Source organism: Ruditapes philippinarum, unplaced genomic scaffold (assembly GCF_026571515.1).
Source record: "Ruditapes philippinarum isolate M1 unplaced genomic scaffold, ASM2657151v2 ctg5371_1_1_1_1, whole genome shotgun sequence".
NCBI lineage: Eukaryota > Metazoa > Mollusca > Bivalvia > Venerida > Veneridae > Ruditapes > Ruditapes philippinarum.
The window spans coordinates 22,486-36,394 of record NW_026853972.1 but is presented as its reverse complement, the minus strand read 5'-3'; the positions used below and the strand labels follow the sequence as shown (position 1 = coordinate 36,394).

The 13,909-nt window shown below is 32.3% G+C and overlaps 1 protein-coding gene across 1 annotated transcript; it reads right to left on the bottom strand.

Annotated features, from left to right (window-relative positions):
* Window positions 1-3,979: 3,979 nt before the first annotated feature.
* LOC132738552 (uncharacterized) lies at window positions 3,980-10,286 on the bottom strand. Its single transcript, XM_060726061.1, has 4 exons — window positions 10,128-10,286; window positions 8,250-8,394; window positions 6,605-6,768; window positions 3,980-4,281 (listed from the first exon to the last, which is right to left on the bottom strand). Exons 1-4 carry the CDS (start codon window positions 10,174-10,176, stop codon window positions 4,172-4,174), a joined length of 468 nt encoding a protein of 155 aa, XP_060582044.1. The 5' UTR covers window positions 10,177-10,286; the 3' UTR covers window positions 3,980-4,171.
* Window positions 10,287-13,909: the final 3,623 nt, after the last annotated feature.

Genomic DNA, 13,909 nt, shown 5'->3' with positions numbered 1-13,909 from the left:
ACTCAGAACGTTAGACTTTAATGTGAAAGTAAACATCAACTCTCACTCTGGTGGAAGAATACGTTCACTTGAAAATACCTCCATATCAATGATTGATACAGATTCAAATGGAATTAAGAATAAAGATGTAATATTACTTGATATAGGCACAAATAATATATCTGATGCAGATTCCAGGCAGTACATAATTGATGAGCTGAAGGATACCATACACACTGTAAAAACCATCAACTCAAAATGTAAAATAATCATTTCTTCAATTCTACCTAGAAGAAATGACAAACTTGTCAACACCATCATCTCTGAAACCAAAAACCGGTTCGGAGATCTGTGAACAGATGGTGGTCACCACTTTCTCAACAATGACTCTAAATTTATCCTGCATGGTTCTCCAGACAAATGGCCGTATAAAGACTATTACATCTAAACAAAAAGGATGGACAAACATGAGGAAGGCTATAAACTATGTCCTAGGAATATCTACGATGCCATCTGATGACCATAGCAGTAATAAAATGGACAACTAGTCTAATTTACAGAAAGGGAGGTTTACTGGGATGAGAGACCAGAACATGATCTACATGCCAATACCAACATTTTTGGGATCGCCGTCGTTAAATATTTATGACAGTTATTCATTTTAATATGGAGAAACCAATGTTTATTTGACTTATGAAATTGTGACAATAGTTTAAACTGTGACTCCAATAAGAATGGTGACTCTTGGTACACTCATAAAGGGTTGAACATACTACATATTAACATCCACTATCTGTACCAAAAATTAGACGAACTCAAAATTATAATATAAGAACAAAAGATTGATATTCTCTATTTATGTGAAACGTTTCGCCTTCCAGTGGAGGCGGTTTAGTTATTTATGTTAAATGCTTTTTATCTTTTGAACATATTTCTAATTTAAAATTATTTCAATTGAATCAATTTGGCTTGAAATTAAACAGCCTAAATGTAAATCGTCATTATTGTGTTATGCATACAGACCACCATCTTCTAAAATTTACAGCTATATCCTAAGAAAAATCATATTTTGAAGACAAAGAATGTATTGTTATTGGACATTTTAACTATGATATTTTGAAACATGATAATTGTTCTAAATCTTGGTTAGATCTAATGCAGTCTGTCAATTTTTCCCAGCTTGTTGAATCTCCTACTAGATTAACTTTAAGCTTTGCTACATTGATAGATCATGCATTTTCAAACATACCTCAAAATTGTTTTTTTTTTAACTTTCCTTATCCAGTAGTATACGTTTTCACATTTGTCTTAAACGCAAACTTTCAAGCATCAGTTTTAAAGGTCCCATGCATAAGACAATAGCCTTCCGGTCCCTAAAACACTTTCAAAACTGATGAAAATCATCGCTTTTTAACCGAATTGTCAAAGCAATCCTGGTCAAAAGTAGTGTCTGTTAAGAAAATCAAGATAACTTTATCGAGATTTGTTCAATGATACATTTTTGTCTGTCTTTGAAAACATACACCAACTTGAAAAATAAGCCGAGTTGAGAAGGTCACCTAACCAAACTGTGTTAATAAAAACATCCTTGGTGCTATCAAAAACAAAACACCAGTTTCAAAGAGATAATGACACATATAATTACAACATATGGAAGCAACACGTTAAGTATCTCATATATGATTCTAAGCAACAATATTACAATATTATAATGATACCATCACTCAAAACAAACAAAACTCAAAGAAATTATGGACTGGTCTAAATCAATTATCTGGTTACAAATCCAAGCTTCAAACACATTTTATTGTTGATGACGATGACAACCTGTAACTGACCCTTTTATCACTGCAAATTTATTCCACACACAAGTTGCAAATCTCCACCAGTCCCATCATGCCAGTAATCAGACTGGTTATGAAAATCCTGAGCTTATTAAATAAGATGCATCTAAATTCAAAATACCTAAAATACAGCTCACATACGTGTTGAAACAATTAAACTTGATCGATATTACAAAGACATGTGGGTCAGATGGTGCTTCCATACTTATCACTATATTCAATAATAGCATTCTAAAAATGCATTTCCTAAATCGTTCAAAAATGAAATTCCTATACATAAAAAGGGTTTTAATAGTGATTAAAGAAATTATAGGCCAAATTATTACTTCCCTTGATATCACTTATTCTTGAACGTCATGTCAGTTCACATTTAAAGGAATACTTTGAGGAAAATCTACTCTTATTCCAACTACTGGAGTTTCTAAGGGCTCAGTGCTAGGTCTTCTACTGTTTTTAATCTATATCAATGATCTATGGAAAAAAAACAGAAACTGCTGACACCACCGTTTTAACCTCTGATGTATTGCTTAACAAAGTAGTTGAATCTCTAACTCATAATCTTTTAGATGCCATCAAATGGAATTGAGTGATTTGAATCACATGTGTATCAATGCTTACAAAACTAAGATCATGTATATTTTTCTTAAAACACACGCAAAAATAAATTTATGAAAGTAATCCTTGTATTTCGTATAAAACAGAGCAAATCGTTTGTAGTTCTGAAGAAATATTATTGGGTATTACAATTTATATCACATTGTCTTCGCAAAGCCAAACTGATAACGTTCTTAAAAATGCAACTCATCGTTACATTTATAATCTCGTATAATTTATAAAAATCATCATAATTATACCTGAACGTAAGATGTTTCACAATGTATATATTTTACCACATCTTGACTATTGTTTCATGATTTACAGTAACGCAACGTCTTTTCTAGAAGATAAACTCATTACGTTCCAAAGAGAGCTTCAAGACTAATTCTAGGCAAAGATTGTGACACTACATCTGCGTAACTATTTTCTGAACTCCGCTGGATGACCTTTTCAAAGAGGGTTGTTTTTCATAAAGGTATTATGATGTTTAAAATAATGAATTATCAGGCGCCTTCCTATTTATTGGATAATTTCATTTTATCGTCAGATGTTCATACTCGCAGTTTTAGTTCAGCATCTGATTTTAAAACTTTACACCCCTAGACCAAATACTGAACAATTTCGTAAGCCTTTTGTTTATTCTTGATCTTGTATTTGGACCGGCTTCCTGATTATATCAAGTCTGTTTCATCTGTGCATCATTTTAAAAAATTATACTTGAGTTATTAGCAGACATCAATGGATACAAATTGATAATCTCATGTATGTATTTACATTTATATATTTTAATAGTTTGAATATGTAAAATTTAGATTGTTCTTTGTTGAGAGCCTCATGGACGAGTGATAATTATCATAAGATTATCATAATACTCATATCAACATCGTCATCATAATCATATCAACATCGCCATCATCATATCAACGTCTTCTTCATATCAAGTACATCATCATCATATAAACATCATCATCGTCATTTGAACATTATCATCTTCATATCAACATCGTCATCAGCATATCAACATCACGATTATCACCATCACATTATCATTATATCAACAACATCATCATCATATCAACATAATCAAATCAATATCGTCATCAACATATCAATAACATCAACATCATATGAGCATCATCATCATCATTATCACCGAAATCATCACCGTTGTAATCAAAAACAAAACATGCAAACGTTTGTAATGAACCAGCATTTTATTTTGTTAAATATTAACAAATTTTTAATCACACAAGACATTTTTATAATACAATATAATTTAAACTTCATTGATTTAAAATTATTAAGAAAAAGCTTCTTTTACCTTTAACTTTCGTTATGCGAAGTTTATGTGGCATTATGTCTATGTAATTTATAAAAACAATTAAAGACACATGTGAGGAAGCGTACCTAAAAGTGTTAATGCTAAAAAAATATGAATACATACGATTATGATATAGAAAGTATAATAGTTATGTTTCACTTATATTTACTTTTTTCTTTATTTCTTTCTTAATGTTTTTGTCAACCAAAAATATAATCAAACTGGAAAGCTTTGTTTATGCGTTGTACATGTATATAGTGACATATATTGTATTCGATGAATTATGTGAAATACAAAAGAAGGATGATGCTTATAAAATTTTCGATTCAAATGACGAGCAAAAGTCTATACGTTAGAAACGTATTCAAATTATGCACTTGAATTTATGGCACGTTTATTGTTTGTCAGGCAGTTGTTAATAATCGGGTGGCTATTGCCATTGCTGCACCGATTCTGGGGCCACAGTTGACGTCATTACTGTATTCTGCATTCCACCATTATATCCCACCTGATCATATCCCGCCAAGCCTTGCATTTGAACTTAAAAATAACAATCATTAAAAAATAGAAATATATGCAATTATTTGTATTCTAATTTAATACATTTCTTGCAAATAAAATGATATCACGTCAATTTTATGCTTACAGAAAATATAAATAATGGTATTTATGTAACTTATAATAAGTTATCCCATATATGATATGTCAGACAACAGGTCTGTAATCAATTTGGTAATCTTAGTTCCGCTTTTTGTGACAACGTTATTTCTTCCTATGAAAACCGAGGAAGAAAAGCTGCGCATAGTGTTTCGAAAATTGTTATATTATATGGTTAGCGCACGTTTTTCCGTGTTATAACGTCTGTAGAGTCTCGAGGAATAGGGCTCGGGCTCCAACAGTTCCGAGGTTTCGAAAATTGTTATATTATTGGGTTAACGCACGTTTTTCCGTGTTATAACGTCTTCAGAGTCTCGAGAAACGGTTGGTTCCAACAATTACGAGGGACTCTGCAGACTTTATAACACGAAATAAACGTGCGTTGACGCTATTATAACATAATAGTTTTAAAAAGATTCATGATGACGTATATTTGATACAAAACACATACATTAAATCCTTGTGCTTGGACGGTATTTATCCAATGTTTAATTAATTTAATTTAATTAATGTTAATTATCCATGTTTTACGCATGCTTTTTTATTTTTACGGGGCCAACTACTTTACTCAACATTAACTTATTCTGCCCAAGACAAAACATGACCCTCCGAAATTCTTAGAATGATTTCAGATTGACGGTAGGAAAAAAGATCAGTGACATCAGAATCGTTTTTTTTCCAAGCTCACACGTTTATAAAAGAATATCAGGCACTAAACATAATTCTCTCAAAGAAATATGAACAGCTTTTATCAATATAAACATCACTAAAACAACATTTTCTCATATTCATTTTGTTTTATCTTGTTTTCTAAGTTAATTTGAGGGTTAAACTGAATGACATTTATTTGTTTACATTGACAACTGTCCGTTTTTTAGAAAGGGCGACAACCAAGATTAGCGGCGATGTCTATAAGCCGTTTTTCCGGTAAAGTTACTTGAATGCTGCTCGCCGTTATGCGATTGAGGCCCTCGAATCAATAATTTCAATATGACCCTTTGGCAAACAGGCCAAATCGTCATTTTTTGTTTGTTTACTTGGCCCTGTATGTATTGCGCATAGGTAAAACCAGGCTATGACAAGAGCGCGTGACTATGTTAACACATGGTTTTGGTCCCGTTATAACATGGGCAAAAGAAAAAAAATAGCCGATTATATGCTATAATTAAGAAATAACATCGGACTGAGAGGTGTATATCGGCTATTTAACACCGGTTTTAATGCGTAGGAATTGACCACGAAGGCCGTAGGCCTGAGTGGTTAATTTCTCGCATCGAAACGACAAAACCGGTGTTAAATAGCCGATACACACTTCTCAGGCCGATGTTATTTCGATTCTAACACGATAAAATAAGGAAAATCACTTATGTTATTTTTCAAGCGGAAATAATTTCCGGTGCCGATTTTCGTATAACGCTGTTCGATTTTCGCACCCTACTGTTGCGAAGATATATAAATTATTAAACAAAAGAAATAATAAGAAAAGAACGTTATTTAATCAAGTTTTCAACAATAAAAACTTACGTCGTATTGTGTTTACGTCAGTGCCCCATTTATCATTCTTGTATGTATGAAATAACGTCAGCTTGTTTATGAATGAGTTGTTTACTTAGGATGACGCCATTACGCTGCTTATACGGATTCGAGCCGTTTTGTCAAAATATTTATTAACTGATATGGATCTAATATGTGGCGTTAGTGTATGTGAGATATTATTTCTGTATTGTATGAAAAGAAAACATTATACGAACTGAAAATATAAATAAAAATGCTTTTTGTTGTTGCTTTAAAATGATTTGTAAACTATACAATCGAGGGTGAAAACATAACAGCGCATATACAAGTAGTCCCTAACCGGTGTTTATTGGCAGTTTAGCACCAGTTTTTTTCCTTCTTTGTCTATAGTGACAAAATCACGTGAGTGTTAGAATGAGTAATATATCTCAATTGTTATATCTTCAGCAATTTGATATGCTCCTGTATAATTATTAGTCACAAAGTCAAAATGAAAATATTAGTTTTAACGATATATGAAATCGTTTTCACACATTATTTCATGTATTTGCATTGACTGCAAAACATTCTAACACGCCTCGTGACTTGGTCATTGTATAAAAGAAGAATAAATGGTGATATCTGCCTATAAACACTGGTCAGACAGGGACTACATGTTTATGTGGCTATTATTTTTTCGCCGTCGATATACCTGTTGTTTGAGCCTCAGTAGCCCGTGGACACACTTTTCCAGCACGTCCATTAGACTTTTGCCAAAAACAGAATACAGTCACAAGGATAGACACAATTGCAGCAACCAGAGCTATTGAGCCTATAACAATGCCAACAATCATGACAGTAATCATGCCAGCATGTCTGAAAAATAGAATTTACAAATTCATTATTGATGAATAGAAAACGGGATGAAAAGCAACACTGATTCATGAGATGGAAAAACATCGATAATTACAAATTACAAGATGCTTGCACGTACGATAAATATATTTTAACATTTAAGGTTTAAAGAAGAAAAAACGTTTATTTATCACTACAAGTTTCACGTGATTATATATATATATATATATATATATATATATATACACACACACACCCACAGTAATCTCCGCTTATAACGAAGTCATTGGGACATTAACAATCTGTTCCTTATATCCGGAGTTCCTTGTAAGCATATAGCAAATTAGTTCCTTGTATTAGGAGTTTTTATAGCGAACAGATTAACACAAAACGAACTGATTGTTTACCAACGTCCTCAATTTTGAAGAGTATTTGTTTAGAAAATTAGTTAATTATTTCATTTTCAGACATAATACCCGAGAGCGTACTTTTGAAATTAAAAAATCCTTTGCTATTTCAGATTTAGTTTTACACCCTTTCTCAATTTCTCATATTAAAATATAATATTTTGATTCTAAACTCAGTGCTTTTCGTTTTCTTTCCATGACTAAGAATGGACACATCTTTTGATGTTTCCTTTATTTTTATATTGAATATCTCCTATTATTTTTGAGGGTGACTTTTACGTTGAAAATCGATTATAAATGATCATAAATATTTTACTCGAGCAAAACATTCAATGAAATGAAATAACAGAATAAAAGGAATAACCGTTTAATCTTGGTGACAAGAACTCATTCTAAAATATCCTAAAAAGAAAAATATTTCGTTATGCTATACAAATTCATTTTCACAGCTGTATTGAAATAACAATAAACGGTACATTCGACCGAGATTTAATCCGTGCCAATGAAAACGAAAGTTGAAAAAGCGGAATATATTTACGGATAGTCGGTATTTTGGAGTTCGTTATAAAAGTGTTATTTTCTGTATTTCTAACTAAATTGGGACTAAGAAATAAGTTCCTTATAAGGGATAATTCCTAATATCCGTGTTCACTATAACTGTATATTTTTATATTATATAAAGAAAGGCAAATTTCGGGCCAAAACTATTGTTCCTTATAACCGGAAGTTCGCTATAACCGTGTTCGCTATAAGTGAAGTTTACTGTATATATATAATATATACAAGCATACAGGTAATGGCAGCTTTGTCGTATTATCATGTTTTCGCCTTGTGCCCCGCGGAGAGAAAGTACGACAAAGTCGTCACTTTGTCGTACTTTCGTGTGGCAATATAATATAATAAAACCGCTGATACAGCAGTTAGAATAAAGTTTCCCCGAACCCATTGACAACAAGGTTGAATGCTTTTACCTAATAGTACCTTAGTAAATTTAGATATTCAAATTGAGCGTCGGTACAAAGCGAAAATTAGAATGATAGAACGTCAAAACATTAAGTTGTTAAAATTACGCGCCGATACAAAAAGAAAACAGACTGTTCATTCTGTTCATCCTGTTCATCCTGTTCATCTTTCCCAGTGATACAGCAGTACTGGTCATAAGAGTTCCCACAACACCCATTTTTACAATAAAGGGAGTCTGTGCTGTCAAGCAATGTACACCATTCTCCAGCCAGTATTCCTACAAAACATATCAACAATGAAATTCATAAATCAATGTTTTACAAATATTCGTTAAAAATCGTTTCATTTCGCAACTTTCCGTGCGTTCAAATGATGACATAGCAAAACAACAATCCGACTATGTCTAAATAGATTTAGATTTAAGCTTAAACAAATAATAAGCATCTTTCTTGTTACAGTAGATAAATTGTTGACCAGTAAAGGAAGATTCTGAACTAATGATGGAAATAAAAATGATAAAAGATAGTGAACGTCTAATTATATTCAATGTGCAAAATAGACAACTTTGTAAAGAAGCACCAACGAGATTTTAAAACCTTCAACATAAAATTACACATAAATTCTTATAATTATACATTAATTGGGGCACATTAAATGTGATAATATTGGCAAATTTAAGATAATAAAGAACTTAATTGAACTGAAAACCGATTTATTATTATCATTTTTTTGTATGTGTGCAATTCTTAATCCGATTTGAGTGTTGTCCAATGATTATGTAAGGAAGATTGAGTAACAAAAAGCTCAAAAAATATGCACAAGAATATATGGTCCAGACCAACATAAAATTGTTCATATATATAATATCTAAATACTATTTCCAGTCCCGTCATGCCAATAAAACCCCTTGAGAACCCTTTAATATACACAATTTAGATATAATGAATGCTTAAAATGTTATTAATTGAATATGTTTATTAATAATAAAAGTTAATAATCAAATGAACTATTTTATGGCATGTGTTTATTGTATATTTGATAATATATCCAAAATGTATTCAATTTAACCTTGAATGTACTTAGATATTTTTTTCAGATTACTTTATAAACTTTATATCAGACCTACCTATAGATATGAAATGTTTGCGGATTAATATTTTGCGGTTAACCTTTTGAAATATACAACAAATGAGATAGTTACAAGATACCGTGTTCCTGGCCTCAAGTGTGTTTAAAATAGATATAAGGTAAAGAATGTCAATGATACTTGGGGTTGACAATAGTCAATGTCACAGTGGATATCACTTTAAAAAAAGTAATTGGGATAGAAGGGCGTAATTGTATCGGCTAATAAGTAAACACGTTAACATAATAATGTGTGTGTTTATAAAACTGTGACATTGGTTTGTTTAAAAGTCTACATGGAAGTAAAAGACCTTAAGATAAAAATTGTCTTCCCATGAAAAGAAGAAGAGTAGTACACTTATCTCTTACAAAGACAGTGAGTATGCGCATCTGTTAAAATTCAAGAAAGAGTTAAAATGGATTTCCTAATATGAATTTTCTATTTATGAACGGTGGTTTGAATCTATTGAGTCTTAAATTCAAAGTCTTACAGCGTTGCGCTGGAAAATTGCTGTTCAATAAACATAGTACTCTTAAACCGTTTGTTTACAAACTACTGTTGAGGAAAAAAAAATGTAATTAAGGATGTAACAACATTTAACTAAAATTTCATTCTACAACATTCTTGGCCTAATTGGTGATAAACTTTAGACATGGGACGGCTCAAATTTTCACCAGTGCACTTCAGTACGATCTAACAAAAATGTATTAATTTTAAAGATTACTTCTTATGTCATGGTACAAATGGAAAAATACAAAATCCCTAAAGAAAACCCAACACGACAAAATTGAAAATGTTGCAGGCTCGGTTTGATTGAGCCTGTTCATATACAATATTATATAACGTTTTGTCGAGACAAATAAAACAATGTATTATATAAATACCTGAAATACTTGACAGCAAAATAATCGCAACAAGCGTCTTGTCCTCCATAGTTTTTTTTTATCTGCAAAACACTGCAAACTTCTCGGCTGAAATGAGAGTCTCTAAATAATTATAAGTACGGGCACGGTCTATTTCATATCGATCAAATACCCGTTGCAAAATCTATAATAAATTTTCATATGACTGGTAACAAATACCCCGTTGTGCGATTTTGAAAAGGGTAAAATGTATTTATTATTTTTTGTGTTTAAACTAAGATACCTGATATTCATTTATGCTGAAACTCTACTTCCTGCTTTAATGGAAAGGAAATCTACGTCGACTACTTCTTTTATTATTTTTATTATCATTATCATAATTTATTGTATATAATGTTATTATCTTGTAAATCATCATTGGAAAATCACTGAACATATTGTCAGTCGTTTCCAAGATATACATAAAGAACAAACTGCAGATCCAAAAATAGACCATGCCACAGGGGCCTCTTTTGGCCATTTTAATTTTCTTAAAATCTTTGGACCATATATTATGTACAGAAGACCTAGCAAACTTACACCAGGGATAATCCGCAACGGAATAAGACTAATGGTGCTTCAACTTTAGACTTCAGAAAGCGCTCCATTTTACAAAAATACTTAGACTTACTACTTATATTACACCAAGACCGTAACAGAAGTAAAAAATGCTTTCGCAACCATTTTCCTTGGCTAAGGTCTTCTTACATGCTGTTAAGAAGAACCTCCAAACTATCCAAACTAATACCTGGATTGATATACAACTAATTCGTCAAATGTTTTGAACAGTTGGCTGAAGAAACAATTTTATACAAAATTCCATTGACTTTACATTTTTTTGCGTCTGGACATCAACATTTTCTAGGTCAAAGATGAATATTTTTCCATTTAAAAACGTGGCCATGCTATTTCGAAGAATTTGAATACTTGATTTGTTTATTTGTTGGTTTCATTTTATGCCTTTTCCCAACAGTATTTCAGTCATATAGGCGGGTAGTTTCCTAACCATTGTTCCTGGAGATTTACATCAATACTAGACTACCTTCCTCCGTGCTAAACTACCAAAGCATCTCCTGGGGATCGAATCCACGCCAGAGAGATTACTGGATTAGAAGTCATCGACTCTAACCCGTCGACCACGGAGGCGGTTTGAAAACTTGAGTTCTACTGCAAGCATATATTTCTGAACATGAGCGTGTCACGTGAATCTTACTTTCCAATAAGTTAGATATGGAAAGTAAGAAACAGAGATACAATTATGCAATACATGGCCCTAAGGTTATTAACTTTTTCCTGAGGTCAAGCTCGAATCTCATGATTTTTATTGGTCAGTTCATATTATGTGCCTGTTTCTGACCAATCAAATACGTGAGATATGAGTTTGAGATTAGAATATTTCTTTATTACCTCAGCCCCTGTATACGTTTTAAGACTACGATATGTTTGTTAGAATGGGCAGTAGCATTTCGCGCATGCGCATTCTGAGTGGGGCAAAAAACACACACACATTTTATTAGTATTCAACAACTTCATAAACCATTTAATTTTATCTAAATGATTGAACATATATTTATAAAGGTTAATTTGATAAAAAAAAAACGACGAAAAGATGTGTTTGAGCAGATACTTTTATTGAATATTTAAGAAATTAATTTGAACATTTCTGTTATTTTGCATTTTAGGGTCTCTCAAGTTTTAAGGGCCCTCGATGATTCAGATTCGGCATTAAAATTTAATCATATATTGCATTTAAGTGGGCTGAAATGTGTCACTTGAATAGAACTTCTTTTAAGAATACGAGGTAAAGTTTTACGAAGCTAATCTCCCAGAACAAAATCCAACCGTCATATCTTTACGACGAGCTACTGCTTACCAATAAGTGCGTCATGGTGTTGCGCTTATTTGCAAAGTTGTAACTGACGATGATAAAAAATAATGCGCACACGTTATTTGTCTGTTATCAAATTAATTGAATTATTAATATCAAAAAATTATGTCCAGTCCAACCATAGCAAAACAACCCTAAACAAGAGGGACATGATGGCCCTAGATCGCTCACCTGTCCCCTCGAACTCATCCGAACAATTACCTAGACGAACATTCTGACCAAGTTTCATGACAGGTGAGTCAAAAATGTGACCACTAGAGTGCTAACAATGAGTATTATTTATTTGAGCAGTGTGACCTAGTATTTTACCCCAGGTGACGATATTCAATCTTGACTTAGAAATTATCAAAACAAACTTTCAGACCATTTTCCAGTATATTTGGATCAAACCAGTAGCCACAAGGGTGTTAACAAGATTTTCCTATTTTTAGCTCCTGTGACCTAGTTTTTCATCCGAGATGACCCATGTTCGAAATCATTTGAGCAATAAGTAAAACTAGACAAGCATCCTGATTAAGTTCGATGACTATTGAGTCAAAACTGTGACCACTAGAATGTTAAAAATGTTTTTTCTATTTCTAGCTCCTGTGACCTAGTTTTTTATCCGAGATGACCCATGTTCAATCTTGACCTTTAAATCTTCAAAACAAACTTTCGTACCAATTTCCAGGATCAAAACAGTAGCCACTAGAGTGTTAACAAGATTTTTTTACTTTTAACTTTTGTGACCTAGTTTTTTATCCGAGATGACAAATGTTCGAACACATCCGAGCATTGACCTATTCGAGCATCTTGATTAAGTTTGATGACAATTAAGTCAAAAATGTGACCACTAGAGTGTTAACAAGGTTTTTCATTTATTTAGCTCCTGTGACCTAGTTTTTCATCCGAGATGGCACATGTTCAAATTTATCCGAGCAATTACCTAAACAAGCATTCTGACCAAGATTGATGATAATTGAGTAAAAAATATGATCACTAGAGTGTTAACAAGGTTTTCTTTCTTTTTAGCTGCTGTGACCTAGTTTTTCATCCGAAATGACCCATGTTCAAGCTCATCCGCACAATTACCTAGACAAGCAATCTGACCAAGTTTGATGATAATTGAGTCAAAAATATGACCACTAGAGTGTTTACAAGGTTTTCTATTTTTAGCTCATGTGACCCAGTTTTTCATCCGAGATGACCCATGTTCGAACTCAAAAACAAAGAAAGGTAAGTTTAATGAATTAAATGTTTGATAGGTACTATTGTATACATAAATACATGTATGTTACATGAATAGTACAAAATCAAAAATTCATAAAGAGATGTAGTGCAAATTGGTTGGGCTACTAGTTATATCAAAACTCTGAACAGCCCTCTTCACAAAGTCATTGTTTTTTATATCATATTTATTCCATCACTGTTCATGCATTTTTTTAAAGGCTATTCAAGAGAAACATAAAATTCAGTCTAAAGCAGAAAGTAAAGTCGAGCAAAAATATATATGTAGTTTGATATGAAAAGTATAAACATAAATTCATGCCAGACGTAGTTCAAACAATGTCATCTCATTTAAGACCTCTTTCTTATTGTTTTTGAGTAATTTGTCCGTAGTTTGGTTGATCCGCCGATTGTTGCTATTGTTGCGTCTTTCTTGGCGTCACGTTTGACGTCATAATTGTATCCGATATGTTAAAGGTACCGTGACAGCCAACCTGACCGTATGTCAGCGGACTGTGATATTGAACTGAAATGAAATATGGCATAAAACATACGACAGTATTGCTACACTGTATTCTTCAAAAGTTACGTAAACGGCATAAGTATATCACTATTTCATGTCCTAATTGGTTTTCACACTACGTCTCATTTCAGACTCTGTCTATTCTTT